The 26,673-nt window shown below is 43.7% G+C and overlaps 1 protein-coding gene across 2 annotated transcripts in view; it reads right to left on the reverse strand.

Annotated features, from left to right (window-relative positions):
- Window positions 1-26,673, reverse strand: part of MAPKBP1 (mitogen-activated protein kinase binding protein 1) — a 103,101-nt gene that overhangs the window by 7,590 nt on the left and 68,838 nt on the right. Inside the window, exons 3-15 of one of the 2 annotated variants that reach the window (XM_006831747.1) lie at window positions 8,814-8,876; window positions 8,565-8,622; window positions 7,661-7,831; window positions 6,955-7,092; window positions 6,537-6,719; window positions 6,294-6,311; window positions 5,841-6,001; window positions 4,853-5,042; window positions 4,145-4,291; window positions 3,787-3,962; window positions 1,059-1,150; window positions 669-794; window positions 27-97 (exon numbers count right to left, since the gene is read on the reverse strand). In XM_006831747.1, coding sequence (XP_006831810.1) covers window positions 27-97; window positions 669-794; window positions 1,059-1,150; window positions 3,787-3,962; window positions 4,145-4,291; window positions 4,853-5,042; window positions 5,841-6,001; window positions 6,294-6,311; window positions 6,537-6,719; window positions 6,955-7,092; window positions 7,661-7,831; window positions 8,565-8,622; window positions 8,814-8,876 — 1,594 coding nt within the window. The remainder of the gene's footprint in view (window positions 1-26; window positions 98-668; window positions 795-1,058; window positions 1,151-3,786; window positions 3,963-4,144; window positions 4,292-4,852; window positions 5,043-5,840; window positions 6,002-6,293; window positions 6,312-6,536; window positions 6,720-6,954; window positions 7,093-7,660; window positions 7,832-8,564; window positions 8,623-8,813; window positions 8,877-26,673) is intronic. The other variant, XM_006831746.1, reaches the window with a different exon arrangement.

Consider the following 26,673-nt stretch of genomic DNA (forward strand, 5'->3'; position numbering starts at 1 on the left):
CATCCAAGGATGCCCAGTGTCCTGACCTTCTGTGCAGTGCGGAAGTAGATGCTCTTGTCTGCTCCACAGCTGATCATGCGGACTTGTCCATCGCTGGCTATGAAGGAAGGGAGCCCAGCTGTTCCCACTGTCTCACCCAGAGGGGCCAGCCTTTCCTTTGCCTATCCTCCTGCCCTGCCCCTTCCCACCGCATTCCCATATCACACACACTTTTTCTCAACATAGCCAGGACAACCACTGAAATCAAGATGCTTCTGTCTAAACTGAGGTTTTTCTTTCTCCCATCTTCAGCCCAACCTGGCTGGCTCACATCCCCTGGGATGAGGGATGAGAGTCTATCTACCTGTCTTCTCCATCCAGCTCAGCCCTCCCAGCTTCTAACACTCCTGTCTCATGGAGATGGGAGGCAGGTGGCCCAAGATGGTGGGGGCGGGGTGAGGGGTGCGGGGAATGGGTTGTTACTAAGTGCCATCGAGTTGGTTCCAACTCACAGCAACCCTGTATAGGGTTTCCAAGGCTGTAAATCTTTGTGGGAGCAGAAAGCCTCATCTTTCTCCTGATGAGTGGCTGGTGAACTCAAACCGCCAACCTTGTGGTTCACAGTCCAGTGCTAATCCCACAGCATCACTGTTAGGTGGCAAAATGTGTCTCAATCACCCTGCCTGCACCTGCAAACTTGACAGCAGTGATGGAGGATGAGTGCTCGTCTAGCGTCTGCTGCAGGCTGTACTCCCTCCCAGCGTCCAGCACGTGGATCAGTCGGTCCCGGCTTGCTGATGCAAGTAGCTTCAGACCTGGGTTTGGAAGAACTCCATCAGCCCATGAGTGCTCAGAGTAGGACCCTACAAAAAGCCCCATATTCTTAAGCCAAATGGGCCATGAAACAGGGACAGAGCTGAGATTCAGTCCTCTCCCAAAGATACCAAATGATCAGATCAAAAAGATGACCAATTCTTGTGACAACCAAAAGGATTATCAGTCCCACACTCAAAAATCAAGCTAAATATCACTGACACAGGCAGGATTGAAGGAGCTCTGTGCCATTCTGGACCAAGCACCTGTGTCTGGCTTTGAATACTCCAGGCACAAAATCTCTGATTCATGGGCCTCCACCTTCAGCATCTCACTCAGGGACTGCAGTTCATGCACCCTGCAAAAATAAGAGACAAGGGAAGAGATCACTGCCAGGTGACAGAAGAGACTCCCCTCCTCCTTTCTTTCCCCACCAACATATTTCTTTTAACTTCTTATTTTGAACTTTTAGACTTAGAAAAAAAGTTGCAAAATGAGTATGGTTTTCCTATTTCTCTCACCTAGTTTCACTTAATGTTAACATTTTACATGACCACAGTACACGATGACAAGAATCAAGAGGCTAACACTGCTATAATACCCTTCATTAAATGAAAGACCCTATTCAAATTTTATCAATTTTTCCACTACTGTTCTCTTCTGCTCCAGGATCCTATCAAGACCCCCACTGCATTTAGTTATTTTCTTCATAGTTTGTAACACCCTTTAGTCTTTTCTTATCTTTCATGACCCTGACATTTTGTGGCTCGTTTTTCTTGTGGGTAAATACCAAGTAGAGGAATTGCTGGATCATAAGGTATTTCTATTTTCAACCTTCTGAAGAAGCGCCATATTGCTTTCCAGAGAGGTTGGACCATTTTGCAGTCCCACCAGCAATGCAGGAGTGTCCCAGTCTCGCCACATCCCCGCCAGCATTTATTATCCTCTACATTTTTTATCTCTGCTGTTATTGTTGGTGTGAGATGATATCTCATTGTTGTTTTGATTTGCATCTCTCTAATGGCTAGTGATCATGAACATTTCTTCATGTGTTTGTTGGCTGCCTGTTAGTGACCACAAGCATTGAGATGCTGAGGCCCTGTGTCATGGATGAAAATCCAACACGAAGGCCCTCCTCAGATTGCGGGCCAGGGACCCTGAGGGCCAAAGGAAGTGACCTCCTAACGTCTCAGGTTCCTTGGTTTTTGCGAACTCACTGGTGGGCTACCTCTGTAAAATTTTCGTTGGTCTTATTATTCATTCTATGCTTCTTACTCCAGTAATTGTAGCTTCTGAGAAAATGGTTTCTTATGTGCCTCTCTTAATGTCTCCACTGTGTTGGCAGTGCGTAAGGTCCTGGGAACAAATCTCTCTGAGGAACAAGCTCTGGCCACCTGGCAAGCATGTCAAAACTGTTCTTTATCAAGTTATTCAGTTATGTTTGATATTAACTTATATCCATGTATAATATTAAAACCAAAACCCCTTCTAAAGCTGAGGCAGTAAAAGTTCCAAAGGGCAGGTTTGCTGGGATTACGCAGGGAGGCTCAAGAGAGAAACTGCCCAGGGTATTCACTCAAGGTAGATTGGTAAATTCAGGGAGTATTGTTTAAGGAATAATAGTGGCATCCCCCTCAAACTGTCCCCAGGTGTAAACCGATTAACCTAGATGTTCTCCTTCCTTCTGAAAGCTTAAGCCAGATAGCTGAAACAGTTTGACTCCCTTCAAACCTTTTAAATCCTTTTCACCTTTACCCATTAGGGATTAAGTGCTATAGGTATGTTAATTAGCCTTGAGAAACCTCACATCGCTGCCTTAGGTGATTTAAGCCTGAAAAGTAATTTATAACAGTTTGCTTGGATTTTTGGAAAATTAAGAATGTTAGATTATTAAGACAATCTGTGATGTATATTTCAGAATTTGTTCCTGTAAATCATTATGTCCTGTTTTGAACGATTAATCACATTTCATTTCTGTATCCTGTCTTATCTGAATAATCACCTTCTTCCTTTGTGTAAAATCCCTCCCTGAAAAAATAAAAGACGAATGCAGATTGAATGCTGCATGCAATACTGCCTGCAGTGCAATGCTGCCTGCAATGCAGGGTCTGCCTGCCAGTTTTGCATCCACTCTGGTCTCGGAGTGTCTCTTTTTTTCTCTCGATGCGTCTTTGTGTATATTTTTTCTGTATTTCTTTCACCGCCAGATCTCCCTACTTCGTGAACCAAACTTCCCTGTCAAGGTAGGTCCCCAACAGCTGCCCAGATCTCTTCCTTGGTGAAGTGTCTGTTCACATCCTGTGCCCACTTTTTAATAGGGTTATTTGTCTTTTCCTTGTAGAGGTGTTGTAGTTTCCTATATATTTTAGAAATGAGTCCCTTGTCTGATGTGTCATTGCAAAAGATTTTTTCCCATTCTGTGGGGTCCCTTTTTACTCTTCTGGTGAAGTCTTTTGATGCACATAAGTTTTTCATTTTTAGTATATCCCACTCATCTATTTTGTCTACTTTTGTTTGTGTAGTTTTCAAGTCTGTGTATTCCCAGAATTAGTGCCCTTACATTTGTCCCTATTTTTTCATTGATGGCCTTCATAATTCTGGGATTCACATTTAGGTCTTTCATGATCCTGACATTTTGAAGAGTACTGCTGAGTTACTTTATAATCTATACCTCAATTTGAGTTTGCCATATGCTTCTTCATGATTGGGCTGACTTTATGCATTTGGGGCAAGAATCACAGAACAATGCTATGTCCTCAGTATATCGTGTCACCGGTTTCTGATACTGATATTGGGATGCTAACCTCAATGACTAAGGTGGCTTTTTGCCTGGTTTCTTCATTGCCAAATTATGATCTTTCCCTTTGTAGATAGTAAACATCTTGTTTCCAACCTTTTACAGCCAAATCCTGCTAAACTTCTGTCCTTGGGGACCTAAGTCTCCAAGCCTGCACCATGGGATGCAGTGGGTACCCACTCTAGGAGGGGTGTTACCTAAGTGTGCCCATCCGGTCCCCTGAAGCTAGATGCTGTCCATTGGGACTGATACACACAGAGCGGATGCCCACACGGGGATCCATCAGGGACCCATCAGCTTTGTCTCCTCCAAGCAGCTCGGTGTCCAGCAGGGCCTGAGTGTTTCCATCCACATAGATGATCTTAATGAGGTCCTAGAGGGACAGGACAGGAAAAGACGTGGATAAGCTACCAGAGGAGAGGAATGCTAGGCAAGAGTGTGCCCTTGTCAAAGAGTATGGCCAAATAAGTCCCAGTTCCAGAGAATCAGGAGTGAAGGCTTGTAGGACTGGGGGTGCTAGGTGTCGTGTGGGGGCACGAAGGCCTCAGAGCTCACATTGCTGAGGATGTTTCGGTGCAGGGTGGAGCCATGTATCCCAAAGCTCTCTGTGTTCCACAGACGGATGGTGTTGTCAGAAGAGCACGTGATAAAGGAACTGGGGGGCAGGCAGGCCTGGTTACTGTCCTTCACCTCAGGGTAGACCTAAAGGGGCAGAGGGAACAGAGTCAGGCCTCCAGTTAAGGAGCAGTCTCTTGCTTGCCCAAGAAGATGGGAGGGGATGAGATTAAAGAGCGAATATCAGTCAAGATTTAGCCCAGTGCCTGTCACACAGTAAGCAAGTCACACCCATTAAATATTGTCACTGAGTAAATGAAAGTACATTAACCAAGCACCTACTATGTACTGGTCACTCTTCTATGTCTCCCACTCACATTATCTCATTTAATTCTTGGAACAATCAGATGAATCAGATATATCCTTTTACAGTTGCAGAAACTAAAGCTTGACCAAAATCACTCAACCCAAGATGAGGCAAATATAAGGCTGGTCAGGGTCACATTGGACGCTATCTGAGATGTTTAAGCACTAAAATTCAAGCTCAGTTCTCAGAACCCATCCAAGGATATGCAGACACACAAGGATATTTGCTGGAGGAACAGGGAGGCAGCAGGAACATAAAACTACACTTGGGAATCCCAACCCCATCCTCATAATGGTATCCCAGCAAACATGTTCAGATTCAAGGCAGCCTGGTCCACATACCTCCACACTCCAGACGCAGGATGAATGATACAGAGCTGAGTACACCTTGCCCACTTTCTTGGGGTCCCTCACATCCCAAACATAAATGCTGTGGTCATTGTATACACAAGACAGCCACTGATTAGTAGGATCAAAGGTCAAGGCAATGGTGTCTGGATACCTGGCATTGGCCAATCCAGAGAAGAGGCGACTGTGGGGAGAGAACAGGGCAAACTGGTGAGTGAGGAGCTGGTGAAATAAGAGATTGAAGGGAACAAAAAGAGAAGAAAACCCACAAAGGAAGGGGCAGGGTATGGGGGACCGCTCCAGACCTGCAGGTTTTCCAGCAGTTGCCTGAGAAAGATAAAACCAGCTTGTGACAGCTGTCAGCTGGGAGCTGACCTGGCACTAGCTGACCATGGTTTTCTCCTGACAAATGTAAGCAATTTCATAGAACACCAATCTCAGATAGGGTTGCTTTGTGGGAATAAGGCAAAACAAAAACACAAGAGCACTCTATAATCATGTCAGAGAACAGATGAGAACGAGGTCACTGTGCAGACTACAAACCCCACCAGGTATCACCCTTTCCCATCTAACATGAATGCTCCTCTTTCCCAGTCACAAATTTAGCCCCTAGCACCCAGCACCCTTAAATAAAAAGGAAAGTACCTAATCATACCACTGTCCCATTTCCTAATGGCATCCAATCCAAAGCAAAACTTCAATTCCTTGAACTCTTCCTAAAATCACCCAACACAAGACCAAATGCTACACTGAACCCTTCCTAACACCCACTGACTGAGATTCCTCCACAGTTTCCCATGGTGAGTAGTCTCCTTTGTTGCAGCTAGTACCAATAACCCCCAATGTTTTATCACAGGGGCGCTACCAGAGGTCTTTGAATGGGGGGCACCGACACACTCTTCACCTTGTTCTCCAAGCACCTTGAGGGAAGGCTGGGCACACAGTAAGGCTCTGAATGGAAGCAGGGGGCCCACTAGCTCACCTGGCCTCAGTGATGCTGGCAATGTCTGTCCCCAGGGCGTGGGGCCGGGGCAGCGTACTGAGGAAGTGCAGGTTGGAAGGGTTGAAAAGGCGCACAGTGCCATCAGCACAGCCACAGAAGATGTAGTCCTGACTCACAGAGATGCAGTGGGCCACCGTGGTCTGTGAGCAGAGTGGATGCAGTCAGCAAGGGCCTCCTACCCACTCCTCATCGACAGTCACCCACCAAGAGGCACGAACAGGCCAGCTTCTCTAGCTTTAGCCCCTTAGCTGTTCTCTAGAGATGCCCCTCCCTTTAGCAGCAGCTGGTCAGAAGGCCCACAGTGCAGTGTTGTTGTGGGGAGGGGTCAGAGACCCTTTTAGTGCACAAGAGGTTTTGGCAAAGAAGACAAAGTAGGAAAAGCCCAGCAAAGAGAAAGACACAGCATGAGAAAGAGCGATCTAGCACACTTACTGTGAAGCTGTCTGTGTTCTGAGCAGAAGAGGAAAGCAGGGGAAAGAGACAGAGAAGGAGAGAGCAGAGAGGAAGAAGTTACAGAGATCAGCACAGGTTGGAACTAGGCCAAGCTCTAGCTCCCCGAAGCTCCTTCCCTATGGGGTACCCCCTCCATGCATGCAGGCCCAGACCTTGGTATGGAACCACAGGCATCAGTACTCCACTATCCACTGGGACAGCGATGACAAAGCACTCACTTACTCTGAGCTCCACCCACTTGTCTAGAAGCCTCCGATCACTGAACTCGCACAGCAGTCCTGAGGACGTGATACAGAAGGTGCTGTCCGCCTTCTTGCCCCGGCCGCAGGCTACATCAGTGAACAGATTGTTTCGCAGCTCCCCCAGCAGCCCTGAACGGCCCAGCAGGGGCACAGTGGCATTCACCTGTGGAAACACATCACTGTTGCCACCTATCACCCCTGGAGGCTGCCCCTGGGGAGAGAGGGGAAGCAGCTATCGCCTTGGTGTTTAAGACATGCTTCAGCCCAGACAGCATCTGGCTCATCCTAAACTTCCGTGTGGCTGGTGAGCAGAAAGAGGTGCAAGTGGACCAGGGTCTCCTTGGGGTGGGCTGGGCAAGGCCATGGCCTGGTGGCTACTTGCAACCTCAGCACCTCACCTTTGAGGTCTTGCTGTCATCAAGGTACCAGAATTTGATGTGCCGGTTGCCTGCAGTGACAAAGTAGCTGCAGTCCTCAGAGAAGGATACTGCTGTCACCCGACTGGACACTTTGTTGGAGGCCACCACAATGTTTTTCTGGGGAGAAAACCAAGAGAATAATTAAGGCTCTGCCTCTATAGAGGTCCACAGAAAAGAAGCTCTGAACAGGGAGGAGAGTTAGACAAGATTTGTCCTTGAAAACACATTTTGTTCCAAGATTTACTGGTCAGAAGAAGGAAGGGCAGGTGGGTGGGAGGAGAATCCCTTTCTAGAGGTGCTGAAGAAATTAATTTCCTCTGGACATCACTAATGGCATAAAGTTAGCCCCTTCTACCAACATCTCGGGGTCCTGGTGTGGTGCTACAGGTTAATGCGCTGGACTGTAAAGTCGGTTTGAACCACAAGATCAGAGGTTCAAACTCACCACCTGCTCCTTAGAAACCCTATACAGGGTCGCTATGAGTCAGAACCAACTCGATGGTACTTAATAACAACAACCAACATCTTGACTACACAGTTGCTCCTTTCTATTCAGATATTTTGTAGATTGAGACTGAGTGACCAGCAGGACAAAGAGAAGGAGTTCAAAGCCACAGCTTCATGGCTTCCCTACTGGCCCTTTCATCCCCACAAGGTCACCAGATCATCCGACCAGTCCACTCACCTTCCAGGCCCAGACATTGACGATCATGTCATGTTGGTAGCCCACAGAGACAATGTACTTGGCACTAGGGGAGAAGGCCACACAAGCCACACCATACTTATGCTCCTGCAGCTCTGCCACCTGAGTGCGCTCAGCCACATCCCAAACTCGCACAGCAGGCATGTGTCCACTCTGCAGGGAGGGAAGACCTGGAAGTAAGGGCCAGAGGAACCCACTCCCTAGCCATTCACGGCAGGGCCCTCAGCTTCCTGCTACTGGATACCATCTCTCTAAGGATGCCCCCTCCTCCGCCCCCCCACCCCCCCAGCAGGACAAGTGTACAGAAAGAACACAATAAATGTCTGAGAACCAGGACCATCAGGGAGAAAACAGTCCCAGATTTAACTCAGTATCTCTGGGTGGAGTCAGTATATTTGTATTTGGTCAAAGTTCCTGAAGTGATATTAAGAACCACCAGCCACTCATGTCTACTTCTGCTCTCCACAGCATCCCAGTAAGAGGTGATGGAAAGGAATTAGTGTTCCTCGTGCGACCAACAGGGGGCCTCCAAGGATAAGGAATATTTCAAGTAATATTTGTTTTTTTCCAAAGTGTGGCTCCCAAACCACAGTGTTGGCATCACCTAGGAACTTGTTAGAAACTTATCTTTAGAGTCCCATCCCAGGCCTACTGAATAAGAAAGCATTGCGCTGCCAGCAATCTACACTTTAACAAGCCTCCCAGGTGATTCTGATGCACACTGACATTTCAGAACTAGTTTTAAGGCAGAGCACATACCAGGTTTTGGCACTTGGTTCAGGAAATCTAAGTGATGGCAGCCCTAACCAGGCCTAGGACTGTAGCTGTCTGCTGAGGCCAAGCCACCACCCTCTTCCCAGTACTGCAGCCTCTCTTCCTCACTCACCTCTCCAGTGACCAAGTACTTGCCATCAGGGGAGAAGGCAAGGGCAGTGATGGTTTTCCTGCAAGAAATGGGGGCAGGTTCAGGAGGGACACTGGCAGTGTGGCCTAAGCCCTGTTCCTCCAAGTCCCCGCCCAAAGGCAAAACCAGCACACACCAATGGGACCTGTGGTGCTTCCCAAGCAGGTCCCAGTGCCATTCTCAGAGCCCCCAGGAGAAGGGAGTGCTCCCTGAGGACCCAGGCCCCTTTACCTGGAACTGTTGAGAATGTGGTGCTGTTTGTGTTTCCGGGGATTGAACAGCACGACCACACACCTGAGGAGATGAGTGAGAGAACTGTCTTAGCAACACGTCACAGCTCTCCCAGGGGCTCCGAGGCCATCTGAACTGCTCACCGAGCAGAGGAAGCAAGGTAGAGCACGTGCAGGAGGGCTCCACTTGCCACAGAAGGCAACTAACTAGCAGCCTGCTTGCTCTGTTTGCTTCCTGAAGAACCTCCTGGAAGCTTAACCACACCCAGGTCCTGGGCACCAGCACCTCTCTGTCAGGCCCACATAGGAGACATATGCCTTCCCATAGCTCCTGCACCTACCCTAAAGGGTGCCAGAGGGAAGAATATGCATGATTTGGGCAAATGCAAGCCTCAGATGTGTACTCGTTCCAATTGAGGCCACACATGTGTCAAGCAGTTGGGTGCCAAAGAGGAGTGAGTGAGGCCTCTCACACATGCACTCATGTGTGTACTTGGCAGAATGTTGGATGGGGAAGTGAGTGGAAGGCCGGGACAGAGGGCTAGAACTGCAGGGAGGTTCAGTCAGACTATGAGGGAGGGAAGAACTGAAACAGTCTGAGGTGTTTTACACAGCTCCTGGGCCTAGCTCTGAGACTCCCTGGCCCCAAAGAGCCTGAGAAGGACCCTCCCGACAGTCAGGCAGTGAGGCTAGGTGAGGGCAGATCTAGACTGACTTCCCAGAGGCAGCTCCAGAGAAGGAGGCAGATGGGAGGAGTCAGGGGCAAGAATCTGGGGGCCAACAGCCCGGCAGGGGCTCCCTTAGGGACCATGGCTATCAGCAGGTTCTAGCTCTATCTGCCTCCTTTCTTCATTGTCATTGTTAAGTGCTGTTGAGTTGGTTCTGACCCTTATAGGGTTTTCGAGGAGCAGCTGGTGGGTTTGAACTGCTAACTTTGCAGTTCAAACTGATCTTACAGACCAGCACATTATCAAGCAGCACCACACCAGGACTCCCTTTCTTCATTAGCACTTGGAATTAGCTGACAAGAGCAAGCCTGGAATCAGCTTTGCCCAGTAAGGGGACTGGGAGAAAATAAGCAGGCTACTTCCCCTAACCTCAACTTTTAAAAGTGGGAAACGCACTGCAGGACCCTTATCTGAACCTCACTGCCTGTGAAGAAGGGTACAAACTGCTAGTGCGTACTTAACATGGTTGCAGCTATAGGCCTCTTAGGCTCAAAGAACCACTTTAATATGCAAATTCCTCCGTAACCTTCTCTAGGGATGATGTGCACCAGGTTCCAAAACAGCCAGCCTGCTCAACAGTCTCGGAAATCCTGACACATACCATCTTTCCCTCTTATCCCCTCCCTTTCAAATCTTTCTTCATTGCTTTCGTTTCTTTCCTTGTTCCTCATTCACTTCCCCTTTACCTCTTAAAACATATTTAAAGTCCCCTGGTCCCTCCCTAGAATAGCATTAACAACATCGCTTTAGAAATACTCCCCAAGTGCCCCACCACCACCACCCACACTTGTCCAGTTTATCTTAAGAGCAGTCTGGTATATGGGAGGGACCTAATTCCTACAAAACAGACAGAGTCATAGAAGCTCGGAGCTGGAAGGAAGGGTGGAAGGAGTTGAATGCATTGTGTGTGCATACTAAGTGACTTTAACAGTATCAGTGGACTCAAGCGTGGCAACAGTAGTGAGGTTGGCCCAGGATCGGGCAGTGTTCCGTTCTGCTGTGCATAAGGTCACTATGGGTCAGTATTGACTCAATGGCACCTTAACAACAACAACAATCCAAAATTCTGAGATGAGGAAACCCAGGTTCAGAAAGATACTATTAAGAACAGAACTAGGACTCACATGAACTAGGACTTCCTATGCTCTTTGCATAAAACACACAATTATCCACTGTGCCACTCCCTGCTGAAAAATCTCTGGAGGTTTCTGAGACCAACCTCATGAACATGCTCATTAAAACCCTGCAGTGTGGACCCTGCCTATTTTCAGCCTCACCCTGCACCAGGCTCCAACCACGTGGCCTTTATGTCACTCTCTTGGATTTGCTATGCACCTTCTCCCTACAAGAATTTTTCATGCAGTTTCCTTTGCCTAGAATATTCTTCTCTCCTTTTTTCAACTGCTATTAGTCCTTGATCAAATCTCAGGTCAAATGGCCTCTGAATGCACTCTCATAACAAATTTTCTAATACTTACCACAACTACAATTTTACTTTGATTTTTTATTGTCTCTCATAATTGACTCTGCATTCCATGAGACTGGGAACAACGCTTGATTTCGCTTTGACTCCTATCTGACAAAGTGTAGCACATTACAGTTGTTCAGTAAACATTTACTGAACTGATGAATGTCTCCCTTTGTCCATTAGTTCAGTCCGTTGGAACACCAGCAGGCTCCACCTCCTCCATCCTAGTCCATGTTCTACTTGTCTTCTTTGTAAGACAGGACCAAGGATCTCTGAATTCTCAACAGTCTATGGAGAACATTGTGGCTTTTGGTGCTAGAACAAGGATTTCAGTCTTCTGCTATATGAAGTTGTGGCTTTAGCTCACAAGACTTCTGAATATTTTTTTCTTATATGTGTTGTTGTTAAGTGCTGTCAAGTTGGTTCTGACTCACAGTGACTCTGGTATATGGGAGTCAGAACAGAATTAAACACTACTACGGCATCGTGGTTACAAATCAGGCTGCGAACCGCAAGGTCAGCAGTTCGAAACTACCAGCTGTTCCACAGGAGAAAGATTTACAGCCTTGGAAACTCTGTACAGGGTCGCTATGAGTCGGCACATAACAACAACAATGTCCTGTGCCATCCACACAATTGCTGTATGTCTGAGCCCATTATTGGTGACACTGCGTCAGTCCGTCTCCTTGGGGGTTGTCTTCTTTTTCATACCAAGCATGATGTCCTTTTCCAGGAACTGGTCCCTCGTAGGAACATGTCCAAATATGTGCAACAGTCTCGCCATCCTCGCCTCTAAGGAACATTCTGGCTGTATTTCTTACAAGATACATTTGGTTGTTCTTCTGGCAATCCATGGTACTGTAAATATTCTTCCCTAACACAGTAATTCAAATGCATTGATTCTTCTATGGTCTTCCTTATACACTGTCCAGCTTTCACACACATGCTGTTGTTGTTATTGTTAAATGCCGATGAGTCAGTTCTAACCCATAGTGACCCCATCTAGGGCTTCTGAGGAGTAGCTAGTGAGCTTGAACCTTGCGGTTCAAAAACACTTTATAGTCTGGCGCATTAACCCACAGCGCCACACCTTGAAAATACCACGGCTTGTTTCAGGCACACCTTAGCGCTCAGAGTGATTATCTTCTCTTTTTAACATTTTAAAGTTTTTTTGTAGCAGATTTATTTGATATGCAATATGTCGTTTGATTTCTTGACTGCTGAGCATTGATTATGGATCCAAGTAAAATGAAGTCTTTGATTACTTCAATCTTTTCTCCATTTATCATATTTTTTTGGTTTAGTTGTTTTTTGGTTTAGTTATTTTTTGGTTTAGTTGTGAAGATTTTTGGTATTCTTTACATTGAGACATAATCCATATTAATCTTTATCAACAAATGCTTTGATCTTTATTCTTTGATCTTTATCAACAAGTGCTTCAAGTCCTCTTCTTTCAACAACAAAGGTTGTGTCATCTGCATAAGAAGACTAATTAAACCTTCCTCTAATCCTGATGCCGTTTTCTTCTTCATACAGTCCAGTCTCTCAGATTATTTGCTCAGATGGAATGAGTATGGTGAAAGGCTACAACTCTGACACATAACTTTACTGATTTTAAATCTCGCAGTATCCTATTGTTCTATTTGAACAGGTTGTTCTATGCACAGGTTCTGTGTGAGCACAATTAAGCATTCTAAGGAGCTCTGGTAGCATAGTGGTTACGAACAGGCTGCTAAGGTTGGCAGTTTGAAACTACCAGCTGTTCCATGGGAGAAAGATGAGGTTTTCTGCTCCCGTAAAGATTTACAGCCTCAGAAACCCTGTGCAGGGTCACTATGAGTCGGAACTGACTCTACGGTACTTAACAACAACAACAACAATGTTATCCATAGTTTGTTATGCTTCACACAGTCAAATGTCTTTGCATAGTCAATAAAGCACAAGTAAACATCTTTTTGGTGCTCTATGCTTTCAGCCAAAATCCATGACATCAGCAATGATACTCTTTGTTCCATGTCCTTTTCTGAATCTGGCTTAAATTTCTGGTTTCATATTCTGAGATGAGGAAATCCAGGCTCAGAAAGGTCCTATAAAGATCAGAGCCAGGGCTCACACAGGTCTTCTGACTTCCAGTACTCTTTGCATAACACACACAATCATCCACTGTGCCACCCTCTGCTGAAAATCTCTGGAGACTTCTGAGATCAAACTCATGAACATGTTGATGATTCCTGTGTTTCTACAACCGTACTGAATTACCTTCTGCAAAATTTTACTTGCATGTGGCATTAATGATTTTGTTTGACAATTTCCACATTCTACTGGGTCACCTTTCTTGGTAATAAGCACAAATATGGATCTCTTTTAAGTTTTCTGTAATCATGTTTCCCAACATTCCTTTCTATCCCACTCAAATGTCTATTTTACAATAGTAGGCTAGGAAAACCAATAATCATAAGACAGTCAAGCATCTTAGTATTATTTCTCCTCTTCAAACTATGCCTAGATCCCTGTATCACAGAGCCCTGTTGTTCTGTTTGAGCATGCATCACTATTTACCTATGTCCCACTTAGCCCATGCAAACCTGTTTCATTGCTCCATTTACCTTGTTCTTCCATCTTTTCCTCCTTCTTGCATTGCCCTCCCCAACACCTGAACTATGAGGTGTCTGCCCTTCAGTGCTCTACCGTCACCTCCCTCAACCCTAACCCCACCATTGTGGTTACCTTATATTCCATTAACTTTTCCTTCCATTTAAAAGACAATCTATTTTAATCTGTAATCTACCTGACCTCACCACCTGGATGTTTTCCTCTGTGTTTACCTTCTTATACACTGTAATTGTTTTGATCATAGATTGACCTCCTAGATCCTCTGAATTTGTTCTTATATACTGTTCGTGATTCTTCCATTTGTCGATTGAGTTCCGAGTGATACTTCCACGTACATCAATCTCTGGTTGTTGTCTGTTCTCATTGGTTCTCAGGTCACAGAACACCCTCCTTTAGGATGTTTTGCAGCACATGGTTGGCTATGGCAAAATCCCTTGATGTGGTGGTGGTTATGCACTGTGGAGTTGGAACCAACTCATAGTGACCCTGTACAGGGTTTCCAAGGCTGTAAATCTTTATGGGAGCAGAAAGCCTCATCTTTCTCCCACGGAACAGCTGGTAGTTTCGAACTGCTGACCTTAAGGTTCACAGTCCAATTTGTAACTACTACACTACCAGAGCTCCTTGACAAAAATCCCTTAGCTTCTGTTTATCCTAGAATGTTTTGATTACACCATTGTATTTGATTGACAGCTTTGCTTGGTAGAGGATTCTTCATTGGCAGTTTTTTTCTTTCAGGATTTTATATATGTCTTCCCATTGCCTTCTTGCCTGCATGGTTTCTGCTGAGGGATCCGTATATTAAACTTCTCTTTTCTCTAGCTGCTTTCAGGATTCTGTCCTTATCTTTGATTTTGGAGAGCTTGATTATGATAAGTCTTGGTGATTTTCTTTTAGGGTCTATCCTTCCTGGGGTTCATTGAGCTTGAATGTTTATCTTTTTGCTTTTCAGGATGTTAGGGAAATGTTCTTCCAGAAGTTCTTCAACTATGGCCTCTGTAGACTTGTGTGATTCTTCCTGTTCCGGAATGCTGATAATTCTTAAATTATTCCTCTCCATGTTGTCCAACATGAATCTTAGACCTTCTTCAGGGTTTTTTAATCCTTTTTCTGCTTGTTCTTCTATCTTAGTAATATTGAGAGATTTAGCTTCCAGTTCACTAATTCTGGCTTCCATCTCTTCAATTAGAGTTCTTTGGCCTTTCAGTGTATTGTCCATTTCTGATAATCTATTATTAATCATTTGGACATCTTTCTGTAGGGTTTGAGTTGTTTCTAATGTTGTATCAATCTTAGTTGATTGTTACTGTAGCGCTTTCCTGACTTCTTCTGTATTTTTCTCAACAAAGCGTTTTGATACATTTTATAATTATTTTACTGAATTCCTTCTCAGGCATTTCCAAAGCCTGCCCTCCTTCCAGTATGAAGTGAAGTTCAACCTGCAGCTCATCTGTCTCAGCAACTTTATCTTGTTTTTGTTATTTCTTATGCTTTCTGATTGCCTCCAGGTAGATGTGATCAGGAAATGGGCTTCCCTTTTCACTCTTCTTCCTGAGACATTTCAAGATGCCTCTGTTGGTCATTATGACGTAACTCAGGATTTAATTTTCAGCCTGTTTCCTTTTTAGTCTACTTGTGTTGTTCCACAACCCTCATTCAGACCTTTTTCTTAGTGATAAACAGTTCAGGACCGGCTGTGGCCGTTTTGTACTGCCATTTGCTTTTAAAGTAGAAACTTTAAATTTTGAGGAAATCTGTGCACATGTGTAGTAGAACCCTCTAGTGGTGGTGTTAGTTTGTCCACTAGCTCAGGCACCCCCTCTAATCAGCAGAATGGAGGTGCGCAGACAGCAAGAGACCAATGAACAGATACAAAAAAAAAAAAAGAATGACCACACCTTTATTTCCACGGTTCTGTCAGGCGTCCGTGGATGCTCTGATCTTTGTCTCGCCCAAGATGGCCACTCAGGGAGCAGTTGAGCATCTTGGATTAGAAAGCTCTGATTTCTTGCTTCTGCTACAAATTCCACTGACTGTAAGCCTTCCAATTTTCTAAATATTCCTTTATATGTGGCTCAGAGTTCTGGCATCATCCCCTGAGCCTGCTTGGTCCGGTATTCTGTGTTGTTGCTGACGGAGATCCTCACTGCACTTCTACCCTCTCCGCCATCTTGTTTGTTCTCCCTCATCTTGTTTTGACAGATAATATTGATTTCTATTTATTCCATCTGGTGAGGTCCACATGTATAGTCACAGCTTATGTTTTGAAAAAGGTATCTGCAATGAGTAAATCACTGGTCTTGCAAAATTCTATCATGAGATCACCATAATTTCTATCACTAAGGCTCTATTTTCCAACTACCAATCCCTCCTCTTTGTTTTCAACTTTTGCATTCCAATCACCAGTAATTATCAATGCATGTCTGATGAATTTCAGAATGAAGAAGCTGATGTTGTTGTTATATGCCGTGGAGTCAGTTCCGACTCATAGCAACCTTGTACAGGGTTTCTGAGGCTGTAAATCTTTATGGGAGCAGAAAGCCTCATCTTTCTCCCATGGAGCAGCTGGTAGTTCCGAAATGCTGACCTTGTGATTCGCAGCCTGATTTGCAGCCTGATTCTGGTAGCTACTACACTACCAGAGCTCCTTGAAAAAGCTGATAGAATCCTTCCATTTCATCATTGGCTTTGGTGATTCATGTGTAAATATGAATAACAGCTGTATTAAGCAGGTCTCCCTCATTGTTGTTAAGTGTCATCAAGTTGGTTCTGACTCATAGTGACCCTGTATAGGGTTTCTGAGGAACAGCTGGTGGGTTTGAACTACCAAGCTTGTAAAAAGCAGTCCAGTGCTTATCTTACAGCACCACAGATATCACAGACATTGTATGTCAAGATATATCTTAAAATGTTCTTTTTGACAACACATATGACACCATTCCTCTTGAATTTGTCATTCTTGGCATAGTAAACCATATGATTGTCCACTTCAGGTCACTAACGCCTGTTATTATTGTTAAGTGCCATCAAGTCAGTTCTGACTCATAGAGACCCTATATAGAGTTTCTAAGGAGCAGCTGGTGGGTTTGAACTGATAATTTTGTGGTTCTCAGTCCAGTGCTAATCCTCCAGTGCCACACCAAAAGTCCTCACTAACGCCTAGGGATTTTTATGCATTCCATTTCATTTTGATGACTTTGTACATAACAAGTTCTGATTATTAATGGATGTTTGCAGTGGTTTCTTCTCATTTTGAGTCATGTCCATCACCAAATTAAAGTCCTGAAAGCTTTGCTCCATCCATGTAATTGAGGTCAACTCTACTGTGAGGACTCCTGGTGTGGCACTGTAGGATAAACACTGGGTCACTATGAGTAGGAAGCAACTCAATGGCACTTAACAATAACACCAACTACTCTGAGGAGGCAGCTATACCCTAATTGTACTTTGAGTGTCTTCCAACTTGAGGTGCTCATTTTTCAGCACTATTATCAGACAATATTCTGTTGCTATTTATAGGATTTTCAGGTGTTAATCCCCTCAGAAGTAAACCGTCTATTTCTTTTTCCTAGTCTGTTTTTAAGACTGAAAGCTCTGTTAAAACCTGTCTACCATCAGGTAACCCTGATGGTATTTGAAACACCATGGGCATAGCTTCCAGCATCACAGCAACACAGAAGCCACCAGAGTATGACAAACTGACAAATGTGTGTGGCTGACACATAGTAGGAGACAAATAAAAGGTAGATGGTAATATCATGACTCCTGGGACTTTGAAAGGAAGCGGAATGGTGCTCCTGGCAGTCAGGGCAAGGTTCTATAGGACTGCACCAGGTTTTTTCCTTTGAAAGAATGCTTAAGTCCTGTTGTTGTTGTTATGCGCCACTGAGTTGGTTTGACTCACGACGACCCTGTATAGGGTTTCTGAAAGCAGCTGGTGGGTTTGAACTGCTGACCTTGCAGTTAGCAGTCCCATGCTTATCCAACAGTGTCATATCAGGGCCCATAAACTTTAAAGGAAGCTTTAATTTTTCTTTCTGGGAAGGCAGCCAGGAAAGAAGAGCTGGGTAAAGTTTACAGGGAGAAAATATCTACACCTTTGTTTAATGATAAACTTAGAAGGCAGCAAGGAAGGAATGGGAAATGTTGAGGGAGAAATTACCTACAGCATCATAACATGGGTACAGAGACATGGAGAGATCATAGAGGTGACATTTCCTGGTTACACAGCACCACACAAGAATTTAAATGAAATCCAAATATGAGGCTTTCTACCTCCTTTAGTATCAGATCTACTGCTTTTCACAGTGTGTGGGGCCCAATAGGAAGTGTGGCCATTTATCATGCCCTTTCTGCATATGAGACATCTGCTACTTATACTATCTGTCTGATCTTATTAAATCCTTACAACAACTTTGTGACATTAGTATAACTGTCTCCACATTATAGATAAAGAGATGAGTTTTGAGCAGTGAGATAATTTGTCCAAGGCCATGCAGCTTAAGCAAAGAGAGTTAAAACTCTAAAACCAGTGTCCTGAGAAAAGCAGAGAGAGACAAGGTGAGGATGGTGGACAGAAAAATCAAAGCTGAAGAGAAGAGACTTGAAGCACACATAGCAAGAGCATTGACCTAACACATAAGGGCCAGGGCAGACGATAGGATTTCATACAGGGCCCATGAAAATTATAGCAGTTACCAAAGCCTAACCAACAGAATTCAACAACATATCAAAAACAGTAATACATCATGACAAGGTAGGAATCATTCCAGGGATGCAAGGATGGTTCAATACTAGGAAAAAACAATCAACATAATTCAGCATGTAAATTTTAAAAAGGAAAAGGACTACATGGTCATATCATTACCACAGAAAGGCATATGACAAAATCCAACATCTATTCTTGATAAAAACACTCAACAAAGTAGAATTTTAAGGTAAATCCCTCAACATAATTAAGAGCATATATACTAGTGTGGTACTGCAAGATAATGCACTGGGCAGGTAGGCAGTTTAAAACCATTAGCAGCTCCTTGGAATCCCTATTCGGGTCGATATGATTTGGAACAACAACAACATGCAAATCCAACTGTCAGAATTACTCTCAATGGAGAGAAACTGAAAGCATTCCCTTTGCTAACAGGAACTAGAAAAGGATGCTCTGTATCACCACTCCTATTCAATAGTATGTTGCAAGTCCAACCCAGAACTGTAAGGCAAAATAAGGAAATTACAGGCATCCAAATTTGCAAAGAAGAAGCAAGACTGTTTCTATATGCAGATGATATGATCCTATACATAAGAAATCCCAAAGACTCAGCAAGAAAATTACTGGATCTCATTGAAAGATTCAGCAAAGTGGTAAGGTATAAGATTAGTATACATAAATCAGCTGGATTCCTCTATACTAGTAAAGACAGTTCTGAAAAGGAAATCAGGAAGACAAAACCATTTACAATAGCCACTCAAACAATGAAATACTTAGGAATAAATCTAACTAAAGAAACAAAAGACCTATACAAAGAAAACTACAAAACACTCTACAAGAAACCAAGAGATTTATAAAAATGGAAGACTATACCATGCTCATGGATAGGAAGATTTAACATTGTGAAAATGTCACTATTACTCAAAGCAATATATAGATAGAATGCAATTCCAATCCAGACTCCTATATCATTCTTTAAAAAGATGGATAAAATGACCATGAACTTTATATGGAGAGGAAGGCAACTTCAGATAAGCAGAGTACTGCTTTAGAAGAACAAAGATGGAGGCTTCTCTCTGATCTCAAAAATTACTACACAACCACAGTGGTCAAAACAGCCTGGCACTGGTACAACAAAAGATACTTAGATCAATGGAATAGAATTGAGATCCCAGAAGCAAATCCATCCACATACAGTCAACTAGTCTTTGATAGAGGGCCAAACACATTTAAGAAATTGGCACAGGACATAAACAAACACTTCACCAAAGAAGACATCCAGGCTGCCAACAAATATATGAAGAAATGTTTATGATCATTAGCCACTGTTGTTGTTGTGAAGTGCTGTCGAGTCAATTCCAACCCATAGGGACCCTGTTTCCAAGGAGCAACTGGTGAGCTTGAAACACCAACCTTGCAGTTCAAATGGCTTTGCAGTCAGGTGCATTAACCACAGCACCACACCAGGACTCCATTAGCCATTAGAGAGATGCAAATCAAAACAAGGAGACATTGTGGTACCCTGAATTTACTGGATAGAACTTTTCTATCCAATGTCTTATACTCCCTCCAAGTGACTGGATGGGACCATGCAAATAAGGTATACAGAATTCTAAGACTAGATTGGTTAGTTTTGCCCTCCAGCTAGGTTTAAAAGGAGCCATCTCAGAAGCAGAGATAGAAGATCCCAGGATCATCAAGAAGGAAGAGAATGAAACAACAAAAAAAGAAGGGCTCTATTAAAAAAAAAAAAGAAGAAGAAGAAGGAAGAAAATGAGTAGAACATGAGAACCCTACTCGAAAAATGGCAGTGGCAGAGGCAACAGGATGGAAAGACAGAACTTTGGAGGGCTCTAGGCCCATTAACTGAAACAGAGGCCATGGGGTCACATGGCTGAGAGGTTGAAGACAAAAGTGAGGCATACCTGAAGTATGGTACACAAGAGACATTCCCAATTGAAGAACTGCTGCATCTGAGTTGGTTTTGATCCTAAATTATATCCTGTTCACTTCCCTAATTAAACCCCAATAATCATGAGTATTGTTATGAGTTCTGTGTGGCTATTTCAATGGATTGTCAAACCCTGATGTGAAGTAGAGAGTGCTTTGGAAGGGGTGGTTGGTGTCAGAACAGGGTAAAGAAGGTTGTAGGATAGAAGTATGTCTGACCTTCCCTGTCAAAGGAATCGGCCACAGGCTGATTTTAAGTTGAATTCTCTTTCCTCCTTGTGAAACTAGGGTAAGTCAGACATGGCTCCCACAAGGTTTTTCAGTTATCATCTCACACCAACATTAACAATGAAGTTCCAAAACACAGTTATAATCCAGAATTTATAGTTCAGGTCTATACAGTATTTACAGATTGAATACTTCCTGTGATGTGAAAATGATGCCCTATAGGCCTACCACCATCATGAAGAGCCCAGCAAGCAAGTTTTTAATGACTAATGTTTTCTGGCGAGTTCTGGGTGGTATAAACAATCAACATGCTGACTGTAAAACCAAAAGGTTAGAGGTTCAAGTCCATCCAGAGGCATCTCAGAACAAAGACCTGTTGCTCTTCAAAAATATAAGCTTCTGAAAACCCTATATGGCTTTTCTACTCTAACACACACAGGATGGCCATGAGTTGGAATGGGCTCAACGCAACTGTGTTGTTTGCTTTTAAAATGTTTTCTGAACCTGCCAACTGGCTATGCTGACCTGTTGAGAAGTACCTCTGCAGGCCCATCTGTCTAGGCAAAGACTTCTAGTCTGAGTGCTGATAGGTGACCTAGATTTCTGATCAGTTACAGATAAATCCTGGCAAAGGGCTCTGAGAGCTGATTGAACTTGAACTGATGATGCAGAATACATTCAGCCACATTCCCAATCCAGAAAAGAGTGGGTGGTGAGGACTCAACAGTAAGCTTTTGAGTTTTGCCTCCATCATCTCAAATAGTATATAGTCTTTAAAGGGCCATGTCTCAAACTGTTTAAAACACTTTCTAAGTCACTGCATATAAATTATGAGTCTTGCTGGGCTACATATCTTCTATTTCCTCCTTTCCTTAACCAACATTTAATGTAAAGGTGGAAGGAGGAGGGAAAACTGCGTGTATTTGTGTATATAAAAGTACAACACAGATGGAAAGATGACTGGTTAGAGGCAGGTGAGGCAATCCTTTCCTTCCCTTCTTTAACATCTTCCCACACCAACCAGTGTGTCCTGAGAAATCCTCAGGTATGGAGTGAAAGGGCTGAGGAAGAGAAGAAATCACACATATGTGGGCCACTCAGCTAAAATTTTTATTCATAATAATTCAAATTTGGAAACCATCCAATGAAGAAAGAGAGAGAATGAGCCATGTTCACAGCTTCTCTCTAGGTTACAATAATGTGGATGCTGAAGTGAGGGCAGTACTTGGCAAACATGTCTGAGGTGCCCTCTGGCCCAGCTTGTTAAGCATCTCCCAAGAAAACAGACCTAAAAACACTGATGTGGGAGCCTTCCTTAGTCTTCTAGGTGACCTTTGACCAAGAGCCTCAATCAGCTAGGGAGAGATGGGTAGGGTACAGTTTGTAACAATCTTTGGCATCCTCTGACCCCACCAGTCATCTTCACGTGTGTCCGTGCAGCAGTGATGGCTAAAATCCTTTACACGACAAGGGCTGAGCTGGCCCAATTGCCTTGAGTCCTGTAACTCAGAACTCCAGGAGAAGGAGATCATTCATTCTCACAGGGAGACTGTGAGGCCTCAGTCCCTCATGGCTTCAGCCCAGGGCAGGGATGCTGTGTAGTGCCAGTGCCAGTGAAGGGCCCACTACCCAGAAAGGGCCAAGCCCTCAACAGTCCCTTCCCTGGACAGGTTCAGGCCTGCTGCCATGAGAAAGAGCTCAGCAATCCCACAGGATCCACCTCATACCACTTCCCCTATCCTCCAGAAGACAGAGGCCCAGGACAAGCAATGCCTGTGGCAGCACATGTTGAGAACAGGACACAGAAGGGCCAACTAGAGGCCCTGCACTTTGAGCTTCATTTTTCAGACCAGGTAAAGGCAGAGGAGGGGCTCAGGCCAGAGGCACACCAAAGGTCCTTAAAGCCTTGCTCAAGTGCCATATTTAACATTACAATCACACATACCCACATCACTACACCTCCTTCACTGTTCACATTTTTCACTAATATGTATTACACCTTGTAAATTATCTATATAATTTGTCTTTTTGGTTTGCTTTGCTTTGGTTTGGCTTATTGTCTATCTTTTCCCACAAGATTGCCAGTTTTGTGAAAGTAGTGTTTTGTCTGTTTTATTTACAGTTATGTTTCCAGGGCCTATAAAATAGGCACTTAACAGATATTTGTAAAGGAGTGAGTAAATCTTTCCCTAAGTCAATGTCCTGACTGCATGAGGAACCTTCTAGGTAGCAAGTCTGTGAACTGGCCCCTAATTCAAGCATCTAGTGCTCACAGAAATGCTTCATGGTGGTGGAAAAAGCAAGGAAGTGCAGTCAGGCAGACATGACTGCTAACAGGCTGTGTAATCTTAGGCATGTTCCTTAGCTTCTCTGAACCTCAGTTTGCTTGTCACCTGTAAAACAGGGATACCTACTACCTCATAGAATTTTGCAATAATTACAGATAAGGTGCAAAATAATTTGTATGGTGCTCCTAGTCATCTCCTTGAAGGGTACAAAGAAAGATCTATCCAAGGAGTTAGCAGTTACAGTAGGAACTCCAACTACAGCATCCTATACAGGACGTGCTGGATACTAATGACCTATTAGGGTCCTCAGCCCTAATTTGGAATTTCCAGCTGTTCCTCAAGACTCACTGCCAAGAAGATGGATGACTAGGCAGACACACAACATGGACCTTCTACAAAGATTATGAAAGACCAAATGAAACAGACAACAGATGAAAAATTTGGAAGCCTGAACTTCAGAGGAAAGGTTAGAGAAGTGGATTGAATGCTTGCTGGGAGAAGAAGCTGAACAGGAACAGCAAGAGAGGGACATCACTTATGAACAGTAACCCTCTTGTGAGCAGCTTTGGCAACAGAAGGAGGCCTGGCAGAGCAAGGTCACACAGGTAGATGATGAGAAAGGTGCAATTTCTTCTTTTTCTCCACACTTCTCTGTTGACTAGAGGTGTCGCCAGCTTCCATCTTCTATTCACCACCACCACCAGCCCACCCCACCCCGCCCCCAAGGCAGACCCTGCTCTCTGGAAGTTCCCAGCCACATAGCTGGGAGCCACACCTGTGTGAGGCAGGGGCTAGTTGTTACCACTTTGGTACCTGGATTCAGACAGGATTGACTAAACCTACAGAACCTGCAGAGCCACCAAACCAGCATTTAACTAGTCACCCTGCCCCCAGCTGCCCTAGTGCTTCTAACAGACACTGAAACCAGCCCCACTAAGGGCCTCCTGATTGAGTGCCCTAAACATCAATAACCACCAAGCGGATAGGAACTCCATCTAGTGTCAGGAACTCTGCTATTCCATCCCTCCCATACCCACATTGTAAGCTTGGAGCTTGCAGGAGGCCCCAGAGTTTCCTCCTCTCCCTGTCCAACAGCTGCACTGTTTTTTTGTTTTTGTTTTCAGATGTTTTTCTTTTTGTTGTGTCATTGTTTTTGTTTGTTTATTTTGTCTCCTCCTTCTTCTCTTTCCATTCCTTGAATTTTACCACTTGTATCTCTTTTGTTTTTCCTTTTTTTTCTTGTTTTTCATTTCCCCATTTTTTCTATCTTTACTACTCCCCCCACCCCACTTTTGATCTTTCTTTACTACTCTCTTCCTCTTTCCTCTTACTATTTCTAAATGTTTTTTAAATTTCTTCCTTTTATTTCCTCTCTTAATTTTTCTCTTCTATAGCTTCATTTTCCTGTCTTCTTTTTGTTGTTGTTGTTATGTGCCATGGAGTCGGGTCTGACCCATAGCGACCCTGTACAGGGTTTCCGAGGCTGTAAATCTTTATGTGGAGTACAAAGCTTCATCTTTCTCCCGCGGAACTGCTGGAAGTTTCGAACTGCTGACCCTGAGGTTCACAGCCCAATTCGTAACCACTACGCTTCTTTTTATTTATTCTTACATGGTTTTTTAAATTTATTTTTATTTTCTCTTCTATAGCTTCATTTTCCTATCATCTTTTTATTTATTCTAAAATGATTTTTAAATTTCTTTTATTTTTCTCTTCTAAGCTCTATTTCCCTGTTCCTCTTTTATATTATACTCTGTTTTTCTGGTTGCTGCCTTTTTTTTTTTTTTCCTCTTATTTTTTCTTTTCATTGTTGGTTCCCTGTTTGTTTATTCTGTTTTATTTTCTTGTGTGTGCGTGAAGGGTTTTTTTCTTTCCCACCCAACAGGAGACAGCGACTGTGACCATACAGTCCAGCTACAACAGTATCCTCTGCAGCTCCACCCACTGGGCAGGTCCTATGCTACTTGATCAATGACAGACAGCAGCTGAAATGAGCCAAACCCAATCTAAACTGAGGTGCAAGAACAGCGAAAGAGAATGGTATGCATGCTTCCATTCTCTAACTACACACACAGGAAGCAGTTGGTGGGAGCTTAAGAACACATCAACACACAGTCATCAATTAAATACAAATATGGTAATTTCTCAACACCCTGGAGACAAAAGACAATTTTAGCTCACACCACAAAATAGAAAGAATGGCTCAAACAAATGACCAAGATGCAGAGCCAGAAAAGATTTCTGAGGAAGACAAGGTAATGGAACTAACTGAAAAAGAATTCAAAAGAATGGTTCTTACGTATGTTACAAAGGAATGACACTGATCAAAGAAAGCAAGCAGAACACAGAAAAATCTTTAGAAGAATTCAGGAAAACAAGCAGACAAAGTAAGTGCAAATTCTGAACAGTACAAAACCTGTAATTAGAAATCCAGAAGATTAATACTAAGATTTCAGAAAAGCACACTATATTGAAAGGGCAAAGGAGTAGATTCAAAGCAATGGAAGCCTATTTTGATATGCAGGTATATTAATTTTCTTTGCGGTTACCCTGTAATTTATTATTTCTTCCATATTTAAAAGTCTGTTTTATCTAGAAACGACTTGATTTTCTAGCCATTTGAAAGTTCTATATTTAAATTGTAAAGAGTTAGTAAATGTTAACACAACAGAAATTAAGAAAATGAACAGAAACCCCACAAACATAAAGAACTAAGCATAGGAAATTATGTGAAACAAAAAAAGCAGCACCAAAAACAAAAACACGCAGCAAGATGACAGTAATTAATTCATACCTTTCAATAATTACATTGAATGTAAATGGATTAACTGCACCAGTCAAGAGACATAGAGAGCAAAATGGATTTTTAAAAAACAACAACCAGGATCCTTCAATATGTGGTCTATAAGAGACATATCAAAAAGATAGAGACATGATGAGTGGAAGAGGGGAAAGGCAGTAATGAAGAAATGGGCTGAGTTAAACCACGTTCCATAGACTCCTGTTGACCTGGAGATGAAAGAGAGAAGAGGAACGGCTGATTGGTTCAAAGTATGGTGTGATCTGGGGACTCCTGAGCCCATGGACAAGGACATAGCCACAGAGGGCTAGAGATGAGAGCAAAGCGTTCAGCTGACACGATGTGAGGAGAGACGCACAAGAACATCCAAACTTGTAGATAATACCCATTCAACCTAGCTTCCATGGCTTGATGATCAGAACTCGACTAGAGGAATATTTTTTTTAAAGTTTTTGGTAAAGGAAACAAGTGTAAATTGCTACAATTTGATGAACTTGACCTATACTTATAGATGTGTTGTGTTTTTTTTTAAATGTTTTATTGTGAATTATGTGATCATTTACATGGGAGAACATTAGCTTTACATTCATTCTATCATTTCATTGCCATGGCTACATCATTTCATTGCCATGGCTACAATCCCCTCCATGCATCATCACCCAACCAAAGGGGATATATACAAGCCTGGCCACTGGTCGTCAGCACACAGCCCCTCTCCTTCTCTGGGTCTAGAGTCTCCAGCTGCTCCATCTCTCCACGTCATCGTCATCGTCTCTGCCTCCATCTCTGGAGTCACTGCTTCTCTAGGTAGGGTCCTGCACTCCGCTCTTCTCCCTTGATGCAGTCCCACTCCTGGACTGCAAAGTCAGTAACTCCCCTCCTTTTGCTACAAAACATCCACCTTTACATTTCCAACACTCGAAGTCAGTCCTGTTAACAATTATTCACCATTGTACCATAAGGGACCTATCCCCATCTCCTTTCATTAGCCCTGCCCAGACAGATTGGATACAACTCAGTGGAGATTCTACCTTCCTCTGTACCCTCTGGATCTAGGGTCCCTCTTGAAAGCTTGTAA

This window comes from Chrysochloris asiatica, unplaced genomic scaffold (assembly GCF_000296735.1).
Source record: "Chrysochloris asiatica unplaced genomic scaffold, ChrAsi1.0 scaffold00004, whole genome shotgun sequence".
In the NCBI taxonomy this organism is placed as follows: domain Eukaryota; kingdom Metazoa; phylum Chordata; class Mammalia; order Afrosoricida; family Chrysochloridae; genus Chrysochloris; species Chrysochloris asiatica.